This window comes from Pelobates fuscus, chromosome 3, assembly GCF_036172605.1.
Source record: "Pelobates fuscus isolate aPelFus1 chromosome 3, aPelFus1.pri, whole genome shotgun sequence".
NCBI lineage: Eukaryota > Metazoa > Chordata > Amphibia > Anura > Pelobatidae > Pelobates > Pelobates fuscus.
In genome coordinates, this window is record NC_086319.1 from 60,458,351 (window position 1) to 60,484,699 (window position 26,349).

The 26,349-nt window shown below is 39.6% G+C and overlaps 1 protein-coding gene across 2 annotated transcripts in view; it reads left to right on the forward strand.

The window, feature by feature from the left end:
• The window catches only part of LOC134602337 (solute carrier family 23 member 2-like), a 267,129-nt gene that overhangs the window by 90,587 nt on the left and 150,193 nt on the right, over positions 1–26,349 (forward strand). For both annotated transcript variants that reach the window (XM_063447122.1, XM_063447123.1), the window contains one exon: positions 3,656–3,812. In XM_063447122.1, coding sequence (XP_063303192.1) covers positions 3,656–3,812 — 157 coding nt within the window. The remainder of the gene's footprint in view (positions 1–3,655; positions 3,813–26,349) is intronic.

A 26,349-nucleotide genomic window follows, 5' to 3' on the forward strand; every position in this document is an offset into this window, starting at 1 on the left:
TATAGAAAAATAGAAAAAAAATTGAAAAAAGGAAAAGAACAGGATTGGAAAATAAAATAAATGGTACATATACATATAATGACATAAGTTGTAGCTAACCTATCTCCACTATAGTGTATAGTACAATATAGTAGATGGAAATTTCATTGTGTCAAGTAAGATTTAAGTTTCTACCAATACGAGGTCTTAAAGTGGACCAAATATACTTAAATTAAAGTGCTTGCTTGGTTGTGTTAAAGTGCTATATGAATTAATAAAGTGATAATAGTGCTCTAGAGTGCATCACTACTATTTATTAAAGTGCTACCATTTTAGTCAGTGCTGTATATTACAGTGGTACTGCCATATTATAAAGTGCTGTAGTTCCAAATATAAAGTGCTAATAAAAATATTCTGTGAATATTAAAGTGAAACATGTGCATCATAATATTAGTACAATATTTACAACAACCATCTACTTATATACATGAAGACAATGTTAGTACTGAACTAATGTACCAAATGTTAATATCTAAAAACCATTAAAACATTGCAGAGGGGTTCAACTTTTAGAGAAATGAGTGATAGGAGATCATCTCATTAAGTCCTTTGGGAGCAATCGTATTTAACTGGAAAATCCACTGTGTCTCTCTATTGAGAAGAAGTTTGCCACAATCTCCACCTCGCCTGGGTATAGGAATGTGGTCTATTGCAATACATTTTAGAGAAGAAAGTGGGTGTTTCATGTTCAAAAAATGTTGTGCCACAGGTTGTTCTGAGTGTCCATCTCGGTATGCCACACGTATAGCCGACCTATGTCCACGTATTCTCTCACATAGTGGGGTTTCGGTTTTACCGATATATGATAACCCACATGGACATGTTCATTTGTACACCACAAACAATGTTTTGCACGTGATTGTGTGTTGTATTTTAAACACTTTATTGTTGTGCGGTTGTTGAAAAGTTCTTGATGGGGTCATGTGGCTACATGTAACGCACCCTAAACAACGGACACTGCCACAGTGCTGGATTGCTGCATCTTGACTGTAACTTTGAATCGGATCTGTATGTACCAGTATGTCCTTTAGTGTTTTATTCCTTTTGAAACAAATCAACGGATTTTCTTTGAACACTTTGGGCAAGGTATCGTCGCTTGCCAACATCTTCCAATTTTGTTTGATGATTTTGGCTATTTTAGGTGAAGCGTCATTGTAGGCCATTGGAAATACCATTGCTGGTGGCTTTCTGACTTGCATATTGGCATTGGCATTTCTTGCTTCTTGTTGTGCCTTGAGCCTTGATTCCTTCCTCTTTCAAGGAATTTTTTAGTCATCTCCTCTATCTGTTCTTCCATCTCATGTTCGTCCGAGTTGTTGCGTGCAACTCTCAAGAATTAATGAGTTTTTCTGTTTAGACAAAATGTTATTTTTTGTCATCTAGGCATACTGAAACAAAAAATACATTTAAACATTACTTTCCAGAACACACAAAATACTCAGATTATGGGGGTAGTTTTTTTCTGCAAACCCCTTGGTAGTGAAGGGGTTAAACAAAGTTCTAAGGGAGCGTTTATAGCACTATAGATTAAAATCAGGGCTAATCTTCAATCTAAAATATGTGTATTTGTGTTAGTCTGTTGTTGATCCATGACTATTTATTTTGTTTACAAATGTACTCATTGTTTTGGAACCTTTTCCCCTTGGCAACTTTACTGGTAACTTTACTGTTGCTCACACATTGGGCCTCGATTAAATACTATTGGATATTTTTTTTCAAAGGATTTAATATATATATATATATATATATATATGTAAGCAAGCTTTTCTTGTATACAGCAACCTTGCTATCATATACTAATACAAACATATAGTACAGTAGACAGGAATTAATTGGACATAAGTAACGTGCATATGTGTGTATATATATATATATATATATGTATATATATTTATAAATTGATATATGATTTAAGACTTAACAACTTTCTAAAGTCAAGGGCCCCCACGGCAGTCAAGTTGTGTTCAGGGGTAAAACAATACACACACAAACCAATCAGTGCATATCAAAGAGTAACAGCAAAATCTAATATGTTGATACACTGATTACATAACTTATATATATATTATATATCAATACCTCTTTCTATTTTGCATTGCCGTTTAATGGTTTCCAGTATCTAGGGCCAGATATCTATTGTTTTTTTCTAATTTCTAATAATCAAAACTTTAAAATCCATTGGTGCATGGTAGTAGTGGTAATCTTAGGTGTAATAAGGCCTCTAGGAGCCAAGATTGTGTCAGTCCCAATAACGTATTAATTTCTGAGAAAATTGAATCCCAGGCGGTCTTAATAATAGGGCAGTGCCACCAAAGATGCACTCATCTGCCTCCTCAGAGCCACATCTCCAGCACTTTTGAGAGTCAGTGTCAGCTCCCTCCCACTTACTTTATCGTTCTGCCGATATGCTGACGCGGGGATCAGTCGGACCGCTACTCCCACGCCGGGAGAAGCTCCACTCAGCCACAGGGATGCCTGCCGCTATGTGCGCCCCTTTTAATGACACGGCGCATGCTTGCTGGCGTCATGAACTCAGGAGAGCTCTATACAATAGAGCCCAGGGTACACGTATCTTTTGGGGGCGTGGTTATGATAATCAACAGGGCAAAACAGTGCCCTGTTGTGGTTCCTAGTGTGCCTTGTGTCACTAATGTCCCTTTAGTGCGTTTCTGTACCCTTTTGTGATAGTTCTTTGGTTTTGACCCGGCTTGCTCTTGACTATTCTGACTTCTGGTTTCCCTGACTCGGCTTCGTTACTCGTTATTGTGTTTTTCCGGCTTCCCTTGACCTTGGCTTGTTTCTACGTTTCTTGTAGTTATTTTTTTTTTTTGTCCGGCCATTCTATGGACCGGCTTAGGGACTTTCTTTCTGTCTCTAAATCTACTGGAAGTTTTCACTCTGCGTGTTGGGTTAATTGCTACAGTCAGGAGGTAAAAATGTTGCCATTTTTGCCGGAGTCAGGTACCATCTGTTCATTAACTTAAAGTACGCTTCCATAATATTTAAACAGTGAACTGAAGAATAAACAGATTGTAATGCTACCTACCAATCTTTTAAATCAATTATAATGAACAAATCCTTTTCCCATCTAGTTTGAGCATTGGGAATTGCTGGATTTTTAATAACTCTAACTATGATTTAATATTTTTAGATAAACCTTTAAAATATTTATTTTAAACATTAAAATATAAAAAAATATATCATATATAAAAATATATAAAAAAAAATCAGAATATTACAAAATGTAAATATTTTTCATAATTTTAAATCATTCAAAAGTGTAACCAAAAATATTTTTACAAGCATGTTAAGTCATTTATAAAGTTTGTCCAACAATTTTGAATGAATGCCTTGGTGGGACATGGTCTGAAAGACATGGATACTGAACTACATGCTAGTACAAACTGACATTTTGGTTGGACAGAATCTCTAAGGGATCACACAGTTGGTGCATAAGTCAACAAATTACAAAATGCAGATTGGAAATCCTATTTTTATTATTTTAACCTAGTATTTTGCATACATTTTGATGCGCTCTCTATGTAATGCATTAAAAAAATGCAGCCTGGATCATTTTGCATTGCTGATATATAATATATGTTTGCATTCTAACCAGGTTCTTCTGGGCATGTGCTTGTCCTGGCTTATCTGTTATATTTTAACATATTTCGATGCAATATCAAAAAGTCCGACAAGTTATGGATATGCTGCTAGAACCGATATAAATTCTGATGCCATACTCAATTCACCATGGTTTCATGTTCCATATCCAGGTATGTATAAATATTTATATATTTTTTTTTTACTTACTACACATGCCATATGGAGTGTAAAGAAGAAAGTTGTAGAATAAATTGTGTAGATGTATTATTATTGTTATAATTATTTATATAGCGCCAACAAATTCCACAGCGCTATACAATGGGTAGACTAATAAACACGTAATTGCAACCAGATGAGTTGGACGCACAGGAACAGATGGGTTGAGGGCCCTGCTCAATGAGTTTACATGCTAGAGAGAGTGGGGTAAAGTGACGCAAAAGGTTCGGGGTAGAAAAGTTGGTTGGTTAAATTGTATTAATTGAAGACTTCATGTTTTTTTTGTAAGAGAGTAATCAGGGTGTGGGGAGGGGAGCTAGTAACAGTTCAGTTGATACGCTTTACTGAAGAAGTGAGTTTTCAATGATTTTTTGAAAGAGTGGAGACTGGGTGCATGTCTAACAGACAATGGAAGGGATTTCCACAGGAATGGTGCAACCCTAGAGAAGTCTTGCAGGCGAACATCAGAGGTGGGAGTACGAACAGAGGATAGACATAGTTATTCGGCAGAGGGTAGAGTCCTATATAGAGGCAGAGGGTAGGGGCCAAGATATCTATCCTCCTTGTGTATTAGGGAGGATAGATATCTTGGAACAACATTATGTAGAGATTTGCAAGCAAGAGCCAGAAGTTTAAATTGAGCCCTCCATCTTACAGGAAGCCAGTGCAGGGGCTGACAGAAAAGGGAGACGTGGGAGGTGCGAGCGTATAGGAAGATGAATCTCGCAGCCACATTCATTATAGACTGTAACAGTGCAGGTTGGGAGCACGTAAGACTACTGAGATGTGTCTGGCATTAAGTAGGGGCAGATGTGCGCAATTTTTTTTTCATATGGAAGCGGCAGCATTTGGCGATCGACTGGATGTAAGGGGTATTATATATGATGTTCAAGTTTTAGTCCTCCAGCCTCATATTTAACATTTTGCCAAATTATATTATCTAACAAAAAGATCCATTCCAAGGGGTATAGGTGATTGTGGCAAGTGTCACATAATTTTGATGGCCATGTGACCTATTACCAGCAAGTCATAAGGAAAATGAAAAGGTTTCAAAGTTAAATGATCCTTACATAAAATAACTAAAGCATTAGAAAGTAACAACACAGAAGTAGCATTTTTAAAGTAAACTTTAATGAGGTACAAGTCTCAAAGATGGCCAACCTAGCTATGAGTTGATCTGGCATTTCCATCTCCTTTTAAGTTTTGAGGTTTCATATTTCACCGAGACCCAGGCATAACATATGTATTTGAAAGAGCATGATTGCATTTCTGAGCTCACATGGTCTTTACAAGTGCTTATAAAAACTCACTGCATTTTTAGAGCTGGTTCTGTTTATGTTGTCCAGTCTTGGGTGTCCTTGATGGACATTTCAAACTATTAGAGGACTTTCATAAAACTACAGCTAATTAAAAAGAGCTGAGGAAGATCCATCTGCTCCTGATATATGGAGTAATTATGTAGAAAATCAGATTATTAACTAATGGATTCTAGGAAGGAATTGTATTGTTCTTATAGAAATCTACTCTTTAAGAAAAAACACAATTTCTTCCCATGTGTTTGTTTGTGTATCTCAAAATTTTAGACAAAAAAAACCAAAAAACTAAAGAATTCACACATACTATATAGATTCAGCGTTAAAATCATCCTAAAACTCTAGAAAGGTAGATTGCTTAATGTGTGCTTTTAACTTTTATTTTGCTAGGGTAGCTGCTTTTAAAATAAAACAGACTGACTTTTCAAGATTTGCTTCAGGGAAAAACATTCCAACTACACAATATACAGCTTTAATTCTTTCCTTGTATGGTGTACAGACCAGAGAGGATTTTTACTTAGAGTGATTCACGGATGTAAGCAACATGTGAAATGACACAGAAAAAATACACTCGCTTGCCCAGTACAGGATTTAACAAATAGAAAACAGGACTGTTACATCCAGAGTATGATGTGGAGATACTTAGATCTAGAGGTTTTTTTTTCTTATTCAATATTTAGTGAGTGATTTTAGTAGTTTCACAATGTATTTTATTTTGATATTGGTTAGTCATTGTCGACAACCGATTTTATAATCTTTTGTTTATGACTCACCACCATAGTCTGTGGAACTTCAGAAGGATACAGTAAATAGAAAAAGCTTGACAGTATACATGGTCATGGTACAGTACTAGCACAACACAGCAGACTTGGTTAATCATAAATTATATTCATTGTTGATTGATATAATTTTGCATTGCAGTTGTTTTTATTGACTCTGTTTGGGGTACTGTTTAATAACATTGAATGGCACTTCACCAGAACTTAATATTTTCCAGGATTTCAAAATTCTGTTTGTTCATATATTCTCTTTAGCTAATTGTAGGCCTTTAATTAGTGTAAAACCCCCAAAACTCCAGGGTGGGGAACCTTTGCCTAAGACAAATCTGATGCTACTCTTACCAAGAGAAAAAACTGAAATCACATGGTTTTATCAATGGGATGGTTATATGTAGCATTCTTATTACCAGTGAAGTACTGCCATCTGTTCTGTATTTGTAAGTATAAAGTATGGAATTGCATTTTATTTTATTTAACAGATAAGTATGTAGCATTTGCAAAATTGCTATAGATGCCTAATGCATATTTAAAGGGACACTTCACTGCCTAAATACAACATTGATAAAAAAATAAATAATAACTGATTAGTAGATATATATATAAAACAAAAACATTTATTTTAATTTATCTTTTCATTGGGGCTATATCTAAAAACAGGGTGTAACACCTGCAGTTCTATTGTTTGCTGCATTTGCCCTCCCCTTCTAACCCCGCCCAGACTTTTTGTTCCTGTCCAATCACAGTCTTCCCAATGCAGCTCAAAGAGACGTCTTTGCAAGCTCCACTGACCACAACGAACCAACTAACCAAACACAACTAACAACTAACCGAACCAGGAACTAACTGGACTGGTTGTCTGATTGAAAGCCAGGGGAGTGCAATTTGGTTAATTTATAAAAATGAAAATTTCTGTTGAAATCTGCACATTTTGCAAAATGAAAAAATGTAAAACACTCTTTAACCCCTTAAGGACCAGACTTCTGGAATAAAAGGGAATCATGACATGTCACACATGTCATGTGTCCGTAAGGGGTTAAACACAAAGCTTTTCAGCAAGTTAAAATGCTTAAGGGTGTCTCTTTAAGCAACCTGTTTTCACCATATAAACATTTAAATATGAAAACTCTTACAAAATCAGTTCTTTATTCAAAAAGGTGCAGAAATTATCAAACACAAAAGTTTGATCCACATTTATTTTTTTTATGCTGAATTTATCTGCACTTATCGAACAAGTTGCAAATATGATCAAATTAAAGGTTTGCTATATATTTCATTTATTTGTTTACACTAAATATGTTTTTCACATTTTGTTGGCATGCCAATGCTTTAACTATATGCTTTAACTATGTAACTTTGCTTTTAAACTATGCGTTAGTTCTTTTCAGCTTGCTTAAAAGGTAACCATACAGTTTGAACAGCTGTCCCACCACTGAACTTGCTAAGTAGTGCTTGATTAAGAACTTCCTGAGTCTGAAGATGAAAGTTCTTTGAAAGTACATTTCTGACCTTTTGTATAAGAGAATACGCACTAGACCTCTATCTGAATTTGGAATTTCGAACCATATACAAAGCCATCCCTATGTGCATTTATTATTTGAAAATTCGAACCATATAAAATCCATGTACCATTTGAAATCTTAATAGGAAAGCAAAGGACACAGAGACATCTGCTAAAAGAACCTATTCTATGGAACCCATTTTATAGATCATGTGACACGCACAGACCCATGTGTAATAGGCTTGACCACAGAAGAAGTTCTCCAACGAGCAAATGAGTATATAAAGTGACAAAAATAACCAGTGACACCGCAGTCTCATAACACTTTTCTCCAAGATCTAGTCTGCCGGCTGGCTGAGCACTGCAGGAAATTAATTCTGCATCATATTACATCCATACTTTAGACTTTAGTGTGTATTGCTGGAGTATTCATTTTCATATAATGATATATATTTTTTTGTCTTTTTTTTTTACTGTTAACCTTCTTAATGTTTTGTGTATTTGACACAAGACATACCCAGCATATGTGACTCATTAAGATTTATTAATGTGACAGTGAGACATGTGCATATCGTGATGAACTGAAACGTTTTATCTAATTTCATTAAATTACATGCAGAGCCTTACTCACGAGGAAACATGGAGTTGGATTTTATAAGATTTTTATAAGATTTTTAGAATAACATTATCTCTCCACCAAATAATGATTTAACAAATATATTCTTGGGTGATACACTATAGATAAGGAAGCAAATGGGCCAAAAAAAAAAGTTACACCTAATTGTTGATGAAAACAGCTAAATGAGTGCAATCTAGAGGATAATGATGAGAGCTGGAATCTGCAGTGCTCATCAACCCAAGAAAAGTATCTGTAGAACTGTCCATGTCCCCCTACAGAGGGGGATTTTATTGTGTCTTAGTTTTCCCGTTGGCCATGATTCCATCTCCTGGAACATCGGTCATTCATACTTAGAGTGTTTGATGTCATGCACTCACCTATTTGTCATTTTATGACATCTATGCTAATGATGTCATGGTTATCTGATGACGCATCTCCTGTTTTGTATTGTATCGACCATGTTTTCTTGTTTTCCACTGGCAGCACATGGAGAGAGCTGTAAAGGGACATCTGGGCCCTGATTACAATATTTAATACCCGTCTCCAGGTTTCCCGTTACATTATTTCAGGAAGTAGCAAAGGGGTCAAATGTGTTTGTGTGGGTGGGGACAACTCCTGGTACTGCTTTTTAATTTGTTAGCTCTGCAAAGCAATGGATTTTAGAAGATTTTTGCTTACTTGTTCACAGTACAGTCACTTGCTGCAGTAGACATCTGCAAAAAGGAAATAACTTTATATTTCTCATCTGTATTTCATATGTAAACAAAATAGTTATTTCTTCATGTAATCCTTTCTATCAAAATAGAATTTGTTTACATAAATGCAATCAGGTCAAAGGAGTATTAGCTCTTTCTAATGCAATGCAACAAGTTAGTTTATTTAAACATGTTTTTTTTTTAAGTTACCGCCTAATATTAAAGTGGGTCAGTGACCAAAAACAAACTTTATCATGTCTGCTTCTATTTTGCTCCCTATGTCTGAATCTTTATTTAATTTTTCCTGCACAACTGACTTTTCTTAAAAAAAAAAAAAACATTAAGAATATTAGGCACTACTTTATTTTATGTATAGTAGTCAGGCTGATAAAGCTTGAAAATGGCCTGAAGCCTAAAACAAGGTTCTTTTTCAGTTGCCAATCTAAATTACCCACAATCTATCAGTAAACTCAATCACACAGAATGGAAAACAGAAGACTTCATGGGCAGGCAAGAACAAAATGGCTGAACTAAATATTAAGATCTGGCACAAAGAAGAAAAGAGAAATATTACTAAAGGCAAGTGTGAAAGGGAGAGTATAATCATAAAGATAGATAGGGCATGGGGTGGAGCCAGTGCCCATGTGAGCTAGACAGACATTGTAGCATCTCCGTTGGAAATCTCCTAAAAAGCTTGATTTGTGGAAGCTAATGCCCTCATCTACACAGAAGAGAGACAAAACTTACCTCTGTGAACCCTGCTGGAATGACATATGCCATTTTTCAAAACTCCTAAGAGGAAACGGCAGAAATGCAGATCTGAGGAACTGCTCGGCGGGTTTGAACCGTCTGGAGTGCTGGAGGCGAGGGTTACACCTGATGCTTCATCTCTTTCCGAGAGAGGACGGGGATCACAGACATTGCAGTTGGACTTACTTCCAGTAACGAGAGCCTATCTGCAGCGATCACCTCAGCCTAAAAGTAGGAGAGTAGGTCGACTCCGGATGCAGCCAAGAACAGAGCAACCACGCTAAACACCCTAGACGGGTCGGCACCTGTCATGAAGCAGGACTTTCAAAATCTTTGTGGAAATAAAACAATTATTGGCAGCAGATGTGGCAATCATAAAAGCCGACATGCAAGTGGTAGCCCCGGAGGTGGATATAGTGGAGTCCTCTCAAGGACTCTGTGCAAGCTTTACAAGCCACTCAACACGTCCTCACACTACATTATACCGCACTTGACGATCAGTCCAGGCAAAACCACCTGAAGATCAGGGGCATACCTGAGGCAGTCATGCCAGAGGAGTTCCCTCCCTGCATGAGATGCCTAGTGCCCTCTATTCTGCCACCGGCTCAAACCAAAAAATTCTCTGTAGATGGGATACATCGTCTCCCCAAATCCGGTGAGGCACATGGTTAGAGATGGCATCGCTCGCTGCTCCCTATACCAGGATAACAAAAACCCTGTTATCAACACTGCAGGGCAAGACTCCATATGCATTTGAAGGATATAGTCTGACCTTCTACCAAGACCTCACATGGCCCACCTTACAGTGGTGACACTCCCTAACCCTGTCACAAGCCAACTCAGAACAGAAGGCAACAAGATTCCTCGTGGTCGCACAAGGTGGGACTGTTCACAAGATCTTGGATTAGCCATAAGCCTGAAGTTTGTTTTTCTTAATTTGTGTTGCAACCTATACTTATACTTATATTACCCCTGTTCTTTACTGTTATTGCATTATTTCTATCATTTTCACTTGTGTTACCTCTTAAGAGATATTGCAGCAACTAGATATGGTGTTATGATAAAAAGGGTTAAATCCTACATGGTGGAATTTTAGCTACACATTTACTCAAATTCTCCCCTCAGCCCCCCAACCACCACCACCACAACCTCCTTGGTTAGGGGTATCATAGCACATGGCCTTTTGTCTTTCGTATACCTACAACCTGTACCTTCCTATAAGGATGTCTCTAATACCATATAGGCTGCTCGTATATATCGATAGACCCTTCCTGGATGAAAAGTATTGATACTTGATGTTAAATCTTTTCTACATAATAACTTATCAGTTGATATATGATATATTCCACGTATCTATGTATAATTATGCTCTCTTTCTGTCTCATACCAAATGTCGATATACATACAAAATAAATAAAAAAAGATTGACAAAAAAAGATAAATAGGGCATTAACCTGACATCTTAATTGAGATACCTTCTCAATAAAGTAATATTGATTTTTCTGAGGAGAGCATTTGTTTTAAAGGGTCACTCAAAGCACCAAATATCATCTTAATGCTATGGGTTTGATTCACTGTTTCTGTCATTAAGGCTGACACTGATAACTAATAATTTTTGAGAAATGTTTCAATTTTCATAAACTTGTGTCTATAGTGACTGTCTAACAGGTAGCCACTAAAGCCATTTCCTACTTTACATGCTTCTATATAGGAAAGGCTTCACATTCACACAACATCATGATGTCAGCCGTGGCTAATTCTTCTTACGGAAATCCAAGTTGCAGTTGGATAACTTTAAATTCATGTACAATGCAAATATATGAAATAAGTAAGATTGTGATAGATTTGCTAAGTAAAACAAGCAATGAGACAAGACTACAAAAAAGAAAATTTGTTGGTATCAATAGTAAAATCTTTTTTTAAAATCAGAACTCAATTTTCAAACGAGAGATATTAAATAATTAATTTAATAGATCATAGAGTAGATAAATAGTTGTTTGGTAACTATCAGGAATATTTTTAATATCCAAAATCCCTTAGTATGAAACTGAAAATAAACTTTTGGTTGATACCTTCAATTGATGATATTTTTTTTTTTTTTAAATCTTTATTTTAGTTGTGCATGTTGTATACAGGTTACCTGCATTGCCACAATAGCTGATGCAGGCGTTTCATTATACATTGAACAGTGGTATGGCAAACATATTTCGGCACATTTTTGTATTTATAGTAGTAGAAAAGTAATTGAGCTGTATTTCGTTTAAGAATGTAAGAAAACAGGCTATCTCTAGCAAGTCTGAGATTAACCCATAGACCGGACTATGTATACTGGGGGTATTGTACCATCAAGTTACAGGTAGGGCGTATGAAAAAGCAACTTTGTATGACAAAACCAGTACAATTTATGATTATTTACTTTGTGGATTACGCCCGGTCTGAGGGAGTTACAGTAAAGATATTCATAAAACAGTAGCTGATCAACTCAGCTAAACTAGGCCGACTACCCTTCTCAGGAGTGGCATCGGTAGGATCCGTTATTTCAATGGGGCAGACACGGCCATGAGCCTCTTGTGAACAACTAGTGAGGGTATGAACATTAGTTAACAAGGTACAAGAGGCGAACACCCGCTCTAGTATGTGACTTAATGCTGAAATCAGTGATTGGGGTGGGGGGGTAGGGAGAGGGGTACGTAGACCCCAAGGCCAGCAAGTGAGAGTTAGAATGTACGTGTCTCTAGGGACGTGTATCAGACCACACATTATGCAGAGTTAAATATCCAAACATTGAGAAAAATAAAAAGTATAACATATTAAACATGAACTTGGATAATAGCATTGGTGTAAACATTGCGTGGTAGTGTAGAATGTTCAAGTTGTCCCGGTGGCATCCGTGTTGTTTCTTTGGGTAGTCGGGACAAACGGGCGGATTGTAGCCAGGTCCCATGTCTGCTTCGACCTAGGCGCTGGTGGCTGCGGCCCCGTCTCGGCGGGGGGGAGTCCGAGTTGTTGGAGTATATTGCCCATTTCAGAGATGTCGGTAACTTTGAGAGTCCCAGTCCCATGAGGGATCAGAAGGCTTCGTGGTGCCCCCCATCTGTAAGGTTTCTTCTGCTCTAACAGAACTGTGGTTAGCGGTTTTAGGGACCTCCGCCATGTCATGGTGGCCCGGGATATGTCAGGATAGAACAGCAGGGAATGTCCCTCAAATTGGAATGGGGAGGTGTTGCGGACCGCTGATAGGAAAGCCTGCCTGTCCGGGCCGTGCTGGAAACGTACGATTACATCCCTGGTAGTTTGCTGGGAGTTCATCTGCGGTTGTGGTAGCCTGTAGCACCCCTCCAACATCATGGCTTTGGCTTGTTTTGGAGCGAATAGGCTGGAAAGCAGTCGTCGAATGAGGTGGGGGATTTCTGCCATTGTAACACTCTCAGCCAGGCCCCTTATCTTTACATTATTCCACCGCCTGCGATCTTCCATAGCTGCAACTTGGTGCTGGATTTGGATCAGGTCATTTTTTGTCTTTGTCAGCTCGGTCTCCAGGCTGTTGATGCGAGCCTCGTGTGCTGCTGTGCTGATTTCTGTGTCATGCAGTCTCACTGACACCCCGTGGATTTCCTCTTTGAATGAGTTGATGTCTGCCGCAATATGTCGGCGTAAATCATCAAGGAGGACTTTCAGTCGATCTTCAGTGACTGGGGGGCTGCCCTGTGCCTTAGGCTTGCCTGCTCTCTGTGACTCTGTTGTCAGTTCCAGGTTTGAGAGGGAGTCTTCACTGGATGATCTGGACGGTGCGTCGGAGAGCGGCGCCATGACAGGCCTGGAGGATGCTTGCGGCCTCCACAGAAGTTCGCCAATGTCGGCGGTGGATGGGTGTTTTTCCACCCGATATTTTTTGCTTTTTCGCCCCATTACCTTGGTAGGTCGGTGGGGTTGATGTGGGGTCGACGTGGTCTGGGTTTTGGGGCAGTAATTGCTTATTTTTCCCACGGCTTGAGCGGAGCTCCCAAGGGACACGTCCGTTCCGTGCGGCTGCTGGCTCCGCCCTCTTCCAATTGATGATATTTTAACAGATGTATCAAAGGGAAAATATTTACAGAAAGTGCTGCTTGCCAAACTTTGCTATGTTTGCAAAAACAAATTTGTAGGATAAATGTAGCTTCCAAATTCCCACGAAAATATGTCCAATATGTTTCAACACAATTTTAGAACATTTGTAAAGTAAATAATCATAGCAGTAAGTACAGCAGAAGAGATACAAACATTAAAGAAGCACTACAGGGTCAGAAACACAAACATGTATTCCTGACCGTATAGTGTTAAAACCACCATCTAGCCCCCGTGGCCCCCTCTTGCCACCCTTAATATAGTAACATTTTACTTGTATTCAAGTCTGCAGCTGCTACCTCTGCCCCTGTTTGCCTCTGAAAATGCCTGTGTCTGCTGACATTATCAGTAGTGGTGGTCTGTGCAAATCACAATGTTTCACCATAGGATTGGACTGTCAAGGAAGCAGATCAGGAGCAAAGCTAGCACAAGTCAAACACAGCCCTGGCCAATCAGCATCTTCTCATAGAGATTAATTGAATCAATGCATCTCTATGAGGAAAGTTCAGTGTCTGCATGCAGAGGGTGGAGACACTGAATGGCAGTGTTGCTTACTCGGCAGCACTGCCCAAGAAAGCACCTCTAGCAGCCATCTAAAGAGGGGCCAGTGAAGTTATCACTAGGCTGTAACGTAAACACTGCATTTTCTCTGAAAATTCTAAAGGGAATGATTCTACTCACCAGAACAAATACAATAAGCTGTAGTTGTTCTGGTGCTTATAGTAATTAGTATTCTACTCCTTAAGGACTATGATTAAGTTATTAGCTGAGTGGAGTCCATGTGTACAGAAATGTCTAAAGTGTCAAGTGATCCAAAATAAATACACCTGGAAAGACCCAGAATTTGTAAAAGAGCATATATAAACAAAGAGCATCATGAAGACTAAAGAGACACCAAACAGGTCTGAGACGTAATCGTGGGAAAGTATCAACCATGAATTACTTAAAAAGAAAGTAACGGACACGAGCAGACTCACGCTTTTTGAGCTCCACTGTAGTATCTAGAAAAACTGCAGATTTCTGTGAAAATCATAATCTAAACAAGTGGGGAAGGCTCTTTCTGACTAGTAATCACCACCAGGGTGGACAAGGTGCACTCTTGAGGAGAGTTCGTACCTGCAGCTCCGCCGGGTTCCTCTCGCTAGGTCGTAGCATTGCCGCGGTTACCACGGCAATGCTCAGATCTCGCGAGAGTGAACTCAACCCCCACAGGCTAGAGTTCACTCCCCACCAGGACCACCAGGGACTGCAGTACGGCCCACCTCCCAGTCTAAAGGTAAGAAGGGAGGGGGGGATCTAAAGTTTTTTTTAATTTTAATTAAAAAAACAATCTTATTTAATATATTTAAACCTGCCCCCCCCCACACACACACAACCCTCCAAACATATTCACATACACACAGCACCCTTACACACACACAGCACCCTCACACAAACAGCACACACACACACACACAAACAGAGCACACACACACACACACACACACACAACACCCTCACATACACTGCACCACTCTTACATACACTACACACTCCTCTGACACACACACACACACACACACACAGACTGAACCAATCACACATGCACACAGCACACCTAACACACTGTGCCCCTCACACATACAATACTTCCAAAAACATATATGTGTGAAGGGACCCCTATATATAAATATGTGTGTGTGTTTGGAAGTATTGTATGTGTGCAGCACCCCTCACACTGCACCACTACACACATTACACTCCAGATACATACTAGATCCCTTACCCAACTCTGAATTCATTCTCTCTCTCTCTCTCTCTCTCTCTCCTTCCTACACACACCCTGCATCACCTACACACTCTATATTCCTGACATACAAACTCTGGATCCCCTATGCACACACTACATTCCTTTTAAGCAAACACACATACTGCATTCTCTAAACACACACTCCATACAACCCCTACACACACTACTTTACCTATACACACACACTACAGCCCGTATGCACACACTTGCTACATCCCCTATAATACTATGCCCCCTAAACACACACTCTCTACAGCCCCTAGCCACACATATTAAACCACACACATGAATGAAATTGACCTATTTACACAATACCACACCACAATCAGCTCACTCTACACACATGCAATCCCATAAGAACATTATATACTTTCCTGGCCCTTTTGTCCACTTATGGAGACACCAGAGACAAGTAAAAAAAAAAGCAAACAGTGCTTGCATGTTACTAAATTTGCTTGCGCTGCGCAGAACAAATACAGGGCCTTTTCCCATGCTAGAGCTCTTCAGCAGGGCTCTGCACATTGAACCAACATGTTCACTTTAAAATGGAGTGTGCTTGTCAATAGTGATGACAAAACACACCCTATCTGTCCCCGCCCTCTTCTCAGGGGGCTGCTGTGATTGATAAATGCCCTGGCTGATTTTTTTCTCAGTCTAGCCCTGAGTACACCCCTACTAGTTCAGGATTTAGGGATTACCCTATTGTGTCTAAAGTGTTTTTCTTTTTTGTTTGTTTTCTCTAAAATCACCTTAGACACAACTGGGTAATCCCTTAATCCTTGACTGTTAAGGGGTACTTAAGGACTGGGTTGGGAACCTCTGCAATAAACAATGAATGGCAAGCTGGCAATCTAATGAAAGTACTTATCCGTCTACAAGTCCAGAACATGCTGTAAACTTGGTAAATGCAGCACAAGGGGATTCCAGAAGATTGGATATCCAGCTAGTTCTATCCATTGGTCAGAAGACACAGATGCCAGATGCTCACTAATACCCTCTGCCCCCCTTGTAAACTCTCCCTTTTTTTTCAAGTCCCTTACTTTACAAACTCCCCTACCAACACTTTCACAATCCCCCCTCTCTTTACAAACCCCCTTCCCTTTTTACAAACCCCTGCCCCACCTTCTACAAACTCCTGCCATGTCCTGCCTTCTACAAAACCCTTGCCACCACTTCTAAAAAAAACTGGCCCCTCCTTTTACAAAACCCCTGCCCTCCCCTTTACAAACTCTTGCCCCCCCATTTTACAAGTCCCTCCCCATTGTACAAACACCCTGCTCCCCATAACAGACCCATCTGCCCCCTGTTAAACTCTCCCCCCCTTTACAAACCACCCTGTCAACCCTTTTACAATCCACCCTCCCCTTACAAATCACTGCACCCTCCCCTTATAAAAACCACTGCCCCCTGCCCTTTTACAAACCCCATGCCCCCTTCTACAAAACCCAATCAATTTAAAAATAAAAAAATACGGGGGGCGGGGCCTGACAGCCAAGATGGCCGGACGTGCTCCATGAGAGCTCTCAAGTCAGGGAGCACAAAAACAAATCTCCTGGATAATCTACCCATGCCAGCAGCACAAAGTGCCCAAAAGCTGAACCAGGACCACATAAGGAACAGATTGATATCTGTCCCGCACCGACAAATAGACGGAGCACTTTCACCGTCCATGCGGCCTACACTGGAGCAGAGCCTGAGGCCTGGGGGAAGCGGCCGATCTCCCGGCACGGGATCTGCCCACCAGACTCGCTTGAATGCTGCCCTGCTACCCCCCCCCTCTGGACCGGCGGGGGTTATCCCGGTCTTCGCTGGGGACGACTACCCCCACACAGCAGCTCGAATAATCGACTAGACCCACAAAAGTACAAACCCCCAGGGGCCCACGCGGGATGGCGTCACGAAGCACCCTCGCCAAACCACCCAGGCACACCCAAGCATTCTTCGACCAGCTTCGAAACAGACTCTGGACATCGCTCCACGCCAGAGGCCGACACTTCAAGCTGGTGATGCAAAGTGTGGCGGCGTGGATCTGCCCGGCTACCCGACGCCGCCTGAGTAGAGGCCCACCTCGAGCTCCCAGAGCGGCCTCCAGACAGAGCCATACTCAGAGCGCAAAACGGCGGGAAACGACAACAAGCTCACCGGACACAGACATCCACCCTCACAAATGCCGGAGAGACACGACGCAAATAAAGCAAGCCAGAGCCTCACCCGCTCAACGATCCGACTCCCAAGGCAGCAAGGTCCGACATTGCACCAAAAACGATGCTACACTAGCAAGAGCACGGCGACAAATCCCACGGGGCACTGCCAGAGCCGGCTCCCAAAGCACCGCAAGCAAGCCATGGGGCAACAACAGGGAAACAGAGGGGAACGGAATCAGGGCCTTACCTACACTGGGTATCGGATGAAGCACTCATTACATCGCCGCACTCGGGCCCTCTTAGCCTGGACTGTTCCAAGCCTGCATGGTAACGAAACACCCGGACTCAGGGACCTCATGTATACCCTATGCAAACTACACTCCCATGCTAGCAATAACAGATGTTTAATGTGATATGTCTGACCACACTCGTACCTAGTGGTTTCATAGCATAATGTTAATATGCTTTAGTCTGCAACCAATTGCCGTTTTGTTTTAAGACGTGTTCATGCTTTTATTCTATATTTTATTTTTATTTCATCTAATCCTACTCGGACAAATTAACTGTTTAGACATGCGTGTTAAACATTAAAACTGTGCAAACTAAGACGCAAAAGCACTTGAACATAGCACAGTCATGTGGATCTAGCCTGTGTTCAGCGGTTTGCCTCTTATGTTTGTTGCTGACGTAGAGTCAGTCCTACTACATATGTTTTAGAAAGCTCCTAAGAGGCTGTCATTAGTTGTACATAACATACCAGTTTTCTACATGACTTGTTAGCACCCCATATCGCACACAACAACCTCACGTAACAAATAGCTCACGCCTAGAGCATATACGACTAGCGAGCAATCGAAATGTCTATACATACCTACCTGCATATAATCTCGGAGCATACCTAACTCTTGGGCATGCCAGTTATATCTGCCCCATTAAACTGCGACCAATATATATGTCTAGAAAGCCACGCAAAGATTGTTACTCCAACTTAGTTGAATTTAGTCACTCTAGACGCATGACCCCAGCCTGATTGTATAATAACTTAAAAAATGTGCCGATACTTCAACGCCATGATTGTACAAATAATGCTGTTATATCTCTTGTTAATGCTGTTGTGGCAATGTCTATACTTTGTTACCCCTGCACAAAGAAAAATAAAGATTTAAAAAAAAAAAAAATACAAGATGCAGACTCTACTCACATTTAAACAAGGATCCAGCACCCAAGCGCCTGCTGCTTTCTGGACCCAGCTGACAGACAGTGGCCTCCTGTCTGACTCCACCGCTGCCAGCATGTTTAGAGAAGAGTCTCTCAGTTATAGTCAGAGCGGATCCTTCCGCGACTATGAGAAACACAATTAAGGCGGAAGCAGAGCACGTTGCCTCAGTACGCGGCGTTCCCCTCGCTCCTCCTTCATGCTATAAAATAGTGCAGCCCTCCTGTCAGTAACTGACTGCGAGCTGTGTTGGCCGCCCGGCACCCTGTGCCTCTGCACAGCTTGCGCACCCCAAAGGCCAGCCCTGCAGGCTGCAGGAGTACTAACGGGAATGGCGTTACTGCTGTGGAAAAAGTGCAGGAACACTGTTCCCACGCGTTCCTGAAGGACTTGAGCCCTGAGTGTTCAGGCAGTCCCCCTAGTGCTTGCATAGTAAAATAAAGGTCACAAATTATAATAATATATTATACATATGTTATATATGTATAATATATTATAAGTTAATTAAAACACCTGATTAGCATATTATACATATATAATACATATATAATGTAATTCTTACTGTATTTTGGTATTAATATATAAACATATATTAATAACAAAATACACTTAGCATTAAATTATATATGGAAAGTGTACAGTGTTTTTATCCACTTGAGAAAGCCCGAAGGGGAGAAACGCTTTGTGGAAATTTTAACTAACTGTTAACTGTAAACACTTTTAATAAAGGTATTTTGGCCACTTTCTTTGTTGTGAGTAAGCCATTTTATCTTTTTTACCATATTTATTATTTTACTACCTGGCATCTGAGTTTTACTTGTTCCAGAAACATACTACTCCAAAGCATCCTTGGTGGGGATTATACCACTTACGCCCTATCATTGAGCAGTGCATCTGCCCAATTAAATGTGAGTAACCATTTGGTATTTTTATACACTCTCCTGGTTTTATCACAGTGAGCACTATTGTTTTTTTATGTTACATATGGTCCCCATCTGACGAGATATCTACTTACAACACGTATCCCATAAGTATATATATACCTTTTTTTTATTGTTTCCTCTCTGTATTAAATATCATTGTTTATTTCTATATTACTACTTGCTTATATTTAATTGTACATATTATCTCTGTGGCGCCACCTTTTTCTACTTCCTTATTAAATTATATATGGATAATATGTTAATCAGATGTTTTAATTAATTATAATATATTATACACATATTACAAATATACATAAAATTTTAAAAAAACATTTATGTCATAAGCGTATCTTGATATATTATATCATTTAACGTGTATATTTATCTACTATAGTTACATAATTAATTATTCTATTAATTATAATTCAAGGGACCTGCCTGACAACCCAGGCAGAAAGTCCATAGAATTTAATTTGCAAGCTCTATTTTTGACCCTGTAACTTTCCAAAACTCCATAAAACGTGTGCATATGGGTTACTGTTGTACTCTTGAGACTTCGCTGAACATAAATATGAGTATTTTAAAACACTAAAACTTGTAATGATGATTATATCAGTGAAAGTGCAGCTTTTGTGTGAATAATGAAAAACAAAATATGAAAACTAGTGTTTCTGACTAAGTGGCTACTACAAAAGACTGGACTTTCCCAATTCTAAATACTATGGGTTGTCTACTTTTGTGAAAGGTATGCCATGATAGGGGTAAAATTCATTCCTCAGATGCCATATGGTCTCAAAGGCAACATAGGCTCAGCAAACCCATCTGGCAAACTGAAATGGGAAAGCCCTATATTTGTCCCTGTAAGTTTCCAAAAACCCATAAAATCTGTACATGAGGGGTACTGTTTTACCCAAGAGGAATCTCTGGACATAAATATGAGTGTTAGAGCAGTAAAACCTATATTGACAATTATATCATCAGTGAAAGTGCAGTTTATTTGTGTGAAAAATGCAAAAAAAAATATGAATGCTAACTTTGGCCAGTGTTTGTGACTAAGTGGCTACTAAAAAGACTGGACATACCCCATTCTGAATACCCTTAGTTGTCTACTTTTGTGAATGATATGCCATGATGGCTGCCATATGGACTCAAAGGCAACATAGGACATCTAACAATCTGGAAAAATGAAATGCGAAAGCCCTATAGTTGTCCATGTAACCTTCCAAAACCCCATAAAACCTGTACATGTAGGGTACTGTTTTACTCATTTGACTCTTTGTGACCAAGTGGCTACTAAAAAAGACTAAACATACCCCATTTTGAGTTGTCTACTTTTACAAATGGTATGCCATGCTAGGGTTAATTTTCAATCCTGGACTGCCATACAGTTTCAAAGTCAGCATACCTAAGGCCACATCTGCAGATAAGAAGATAAACCACAAAAGATGAGTCACAACTGATCCTGTCATTAATCAAAAATAAATCCTCTCCCTCTGTGGGCCCAAAGTGGGATACTTTTGTGACACTCATAATTGCACGTGAGGCATCTTGTTTTGCTGCAACGGAAATTCCCTGAAGTGCAATTAGAGACCTCCACAGAATTTTATTTAGAAGGGGCCAAAATGTTTTTAAGATTTCTATTCTTCCTCTAGGTTTATCCGGGATACTGAATTTGAGCCACAGATCCAATTTCAAAATGGACCAGTGCTTGTATAAAATTGCGATGATATGATCATATGCATTATTAAAAACAGTGGAAAGATGGGACCCTTATTTTGTAGTACATCCTTAGTACTAATGTTACAATAATAACTAGGAATCTTGGTTTCACTTCTCCTGCCCCAAGTAGATTTAAAATTTCTAGATGTCTTGGGTCAAAGTCAGATGGTATATCCTTTACTACCTCTTGTTTGAGGGACTTGATTCTTAAGATCTCTCCATACTCCTAACCTTTTTGTAGGCTAATAAAATAGACCTCGGAATACCCTTTTTCCAGGAAAAGTAAGCACAAAATATGTACCTCATCCTCAAAATCTTTTTAAGAGAGGAGCAATTTCTATGTAGTCTTGTGAATTGCCCCAGAGGCACATTAGAAATCCAGATTGGGTGGTGCCCACTAGAGACATGCAAAAAAACCATTTACATCAACACACTGCATTTTACTTGATTTGATCTATCTATTCCAAGTCGTTCTCTCCGGTGTGAAGCATCCCATAGTAATTATATTTATATGTTTATGGCCCATGTGTTTCTATTTTCACATATATTTATATAATATAGAAATATAGATTTTTTTTTAATGCTCCTCCTTCCCTATTTGGTGACTTTTTCTCACATGATTTGAGAACCAAATTGAGGAAAATGCTTCTATCAGGTACTGCAAAGTATGTACATACCGTAATATCATATTCTGTTATTTGCTCTACACTGATTGACCCTTTTTTGCACCCTTTTGGTTTGTCTCATTCTGTTTCCGAATTAATTACGATACAAAAATTATTCCCAGCCAAACCAACATTAGGTCAAAATTTGTGCAAAAATGGTTTGGCTAAACTGAATTATTTCATGGTGTGCAAGCCTAGCGAAAAGAAAACCATAGCAGAAAAAAAAATCAGTTAAATCCCAATTGGAATTTGCAAAAAAAGCATGTGAGAGATCCAGTTTATAAAATATTTCCTGAAGTTTCCTAAAGTTGGCAGGAGGTGCGATAGTGCCAGAAATACAGCTTTGTATTCCTGGCGCTATAGTATCCCTTTAAATAATTTTTTTTTTTAAAAAGCTGCTATTTTATTAAGATAGTGTCAGTGAGACCATCTCATTGGCACAGAGCAATGTTTTGCCCCCGGCACCTCCATCATTAATTCCCTCAGACTCTTACTTACAGTCTGACGGAAAAAATACATTATATGTCATTAGAGCAATTGAATTTCAGGTCCCTTCTGTGGTTGCCTTGGCAGGGCCAGACCAAATGACTTTGCGGGCCGGAATATAGGGAGAGGGAGAGGAAGATTCATTTGTTCCCTATTAACCGAGGGGTAATGGTGAGAGCACATGTCCCAGCTATGATAACAAGCATCAATATATAATCATATTGTGGTTCAAAAATTGGTGGTGTGGCTGCCATGTTTGTAAGTCAAAATAGCCTAATTGGAAAAACAACTCCAAAATATATTTGTTTTCCTAAAATCTACTTTTTTACTTTTGTTTAAAGTTTGCTAAATTCTTCAAAATGTCCTTCTTAGTTTTGTGTAGTTATATATTTTCTGCAGTCATTTTAACGTTAATAGGAGTTTTGTCGCTCCTGTTTAAGAATAAAAAAAGTTTTATAATAAACAGTAACTTCACAAATTTGACCAAATAAATGAGATTTGAAAAAAAAAATCAATATAACATGCCATTCTCATTTTCTCTTCTTTTTTTTAAACACAACAATGTACTTTAATAATAAGCTGCCAATTATCATAGACTACTTTCCTATGTTATTTGACAATAACAAAACCATATTAAAAGACAGATGCAAATCAGCCATTTTTTACAAAAATATAAGTTAATTAAATGAATAATAATTAATAAAGGGAATAAAAACAAGCATTGTGCACCTGGAAGAATGCCATGCTACGTGATTTGAAGGAATTTTTTTTTACTTTGCACCATATATGGTGCTATGTTGAGATTGTTAAATGTGATATATGCATTAGTCAGAGATGTGTGATTTCATATGAAATGATTCAAGAAACGATAAAATAACTTTGAGTAACCACAGGCCTTTTTACAGAAATTAAAAGCACATCATGTTACACAACAGTAACTATTTGAAAAAACGGTTGTTTGTTAGTTGAGAAAAGCATCAATACCCCTTTAGTTGACTCGTAGCATTAGTCATCTTTTTAATCAGTTGCACCTATGTGACTTTGCAAATGACTCACTGTTATTTAAAAGATGATTGTCCCCAAGTAGCCTAGTAGCCTAGCCTAAGATGTTTCTGGAACCTAGCAACCCCACTGTCCGAGGCCCAAAATTAGCCAATTTACTATCAAATAGTTATAAAGAGAAATACACATAACATTTAGATGAAATCTAGGATGATAAAATAGAACAGCTGTTTTGTATATAAATTGCTATTATCAAACTTTAAAATTCCTATTATATAAATGTGCAGAATTTTTTTTTATTATTATTTTCTATTCACCCTTCACAGAACTATTGGGTGGATAAAATAATTTGTAAATGGTAAAAAAATAATGTAAAATTTATAAAAAGTTACCTGATTAAAACTGATACATTAACTTTCTATGTCCTCCAAACAGAAAGATAAATAATAACTCTCGTACAGTGTAGCTCAAAGGATTTAGAACCTACAGTTCTAGACTCTCTACAGACAGGAAATTGTTGGAGCCAAAGCTTGAAATGATAATGCACGTATGAAATATAGTTTTCGGCTGGAAATTTATTTTTCCAGTGGGTAAAAACGGACACTGTAGTAGAGGTAAATATAAGTGAATATAAATGGTGTAAATTTAATTTTGCATTGAAAATTAGCTCATGAATTAATAATTGTCAGAGAGAAAGGGGTAAATATTATATAACAAATTGGTAGACTTTAAAGAAAAAAGCAGCCTAATAAAGACTGGCATGAAAACTAGGTTAGTAGAACAATAAACAATATAGTCAGCAACTAAAAGATTTATTCAAAGGAAAAAAATAGCAGACTTCTGATAAATTGACAGCATACATTCAGTGGTGTATTTAGGATTTGGGCTGCCCTAGACAGGACGGTGCTCGGGCACCTCCCCCCCCCAATTTAAATTTTTCGCACCCCTTCCTATCAAGGCTGCACTTTGACAGACGCTCACTCACTGACAGACGCATACACTCATTGACAGATGCATACACTCATTGACAGACACACACACACTCTCAAATAGACTGACAAACAATGACATACACACACACTATTACTTGGACACACACTGACAGATGCACACACACTGCCAGACGCATGTACTCACTGACAGACACACGCACTCACTGACCGATACATACACACTCACTGACCTACACACATTCACTCACATAGACACACACACACTTACAGACACACACACACACACACACATACACACTTACAGACACACACATTCACTTAGACACCCACACTTACAGACACACACACACACACACACACACACACACACACTTACAGACACATACACATTTCTCCCAACACTCACAAATTATCATTTTTATTTTATTTTAAATTCACCCAGCCTCCATGGGAGAGCTGGAGTTGATTGCTTACCTGCAGTCCAGTGTGGCTGCTGGTCGGGCAGGCAGGGGGTGCACAGGCTGAGTAGGTGGCGCTTAGTGATGCCGGGAACCGGTCTGACGTCATATTCTGGCTCCCAGCCTCATTAAGCGGTGTGGAGGGAGCTGAGCAGGTAGTGCTCAGGTAAGTATTCTCTCCCCCACTGTCCGCCACACGGGGGCTCAAAGGAGGCCAGCTGGTTGGCTCTTGAGCCCCCCAGGATGCGAGACAAGCAAGGGTTCTGCCTGGGCATTTGGGGGGGCGGCTTTTTTGCCGCCCTCTGCAAAGTGCCGTCCAAGGCAGATGCATTGTTTGCCTTGCGGGAGACACGTCCCTGCATACATTAATTACTTAAAGGGAATCTCCAGTGCCAGGAAAACAATCCGTTTTCCTGGCACTGCAGGATTCCTCTCCCTCCCACCCCCCAATCCCCAGTTGCTGAAGGGGTGAAAACCCCTTCATTGACTTACCTGAGGCAGCGACATGTCCCACATTGCTGCCTGCTCCTCCCCTGCCGCTCCACCTTCTGCCTACGTCGGCCGGTGGGCGAGACTGATCCCGACAACCGGCCGAGGAGACCTAATGCGCATGCGTGGCAATGCCGCGCATGTGCATTAGCGCACCCCATGGGAAAGCATTGAAAATGATTTTCAATGTTTTCCTATGGGGAATTGAGCGACGCTGGAGGTCCTCACACAGCGTGAGGATGTCCAGCAACGCTCTAGCACAGAAAACCTGTGCAATAGATCAGGAAGTTCCCTCTAGTGGCTGTCTATTAGACAGCCACTAGGGGAGGACTTAACCCTGCAAGGTAATTATTGCAGTTTATAAAAAACTGCAATAATTACACTTGCAGGGTTATGGGTAGTGGGAGTTGGCACCCAGACCACTCCAATGGGCAGAAGTGGTCTGGGTGCCTACAGTGTCCCTTTAAATTACATTGTAACATTGCTAATTCAATATTATTAATGCTATTTATAAATTGTCAAAGACTAGGCTGTACATTATGCATTCATGTATATGTGTTTTACAAATCACCAAATCTAAAAGGATGAATCATATTCCACCATGGCCAAGACCAAAGAGCTGTCCAAGGATGTCAGGGACAAGATTGTAGACCTACACAAGGCTGGAATGGGCTACAAGACCATCGCCAAGCAGCTTGGTGAGAAGCTGACAACAGTTAGTGTGATTATTCGCAAATGGAAGAAACACAAAATAAATGTCGGTCTCCCTCGGTCTGTTGCTCCATGCAAGATATCACCTCGTGGAGTTTCAATGATCATGAGAACCGTGAGGAATCAGCCTAGAACTACATGGGAGGATCTTGTTAATGATCTCAAGGCAGCTGGGACC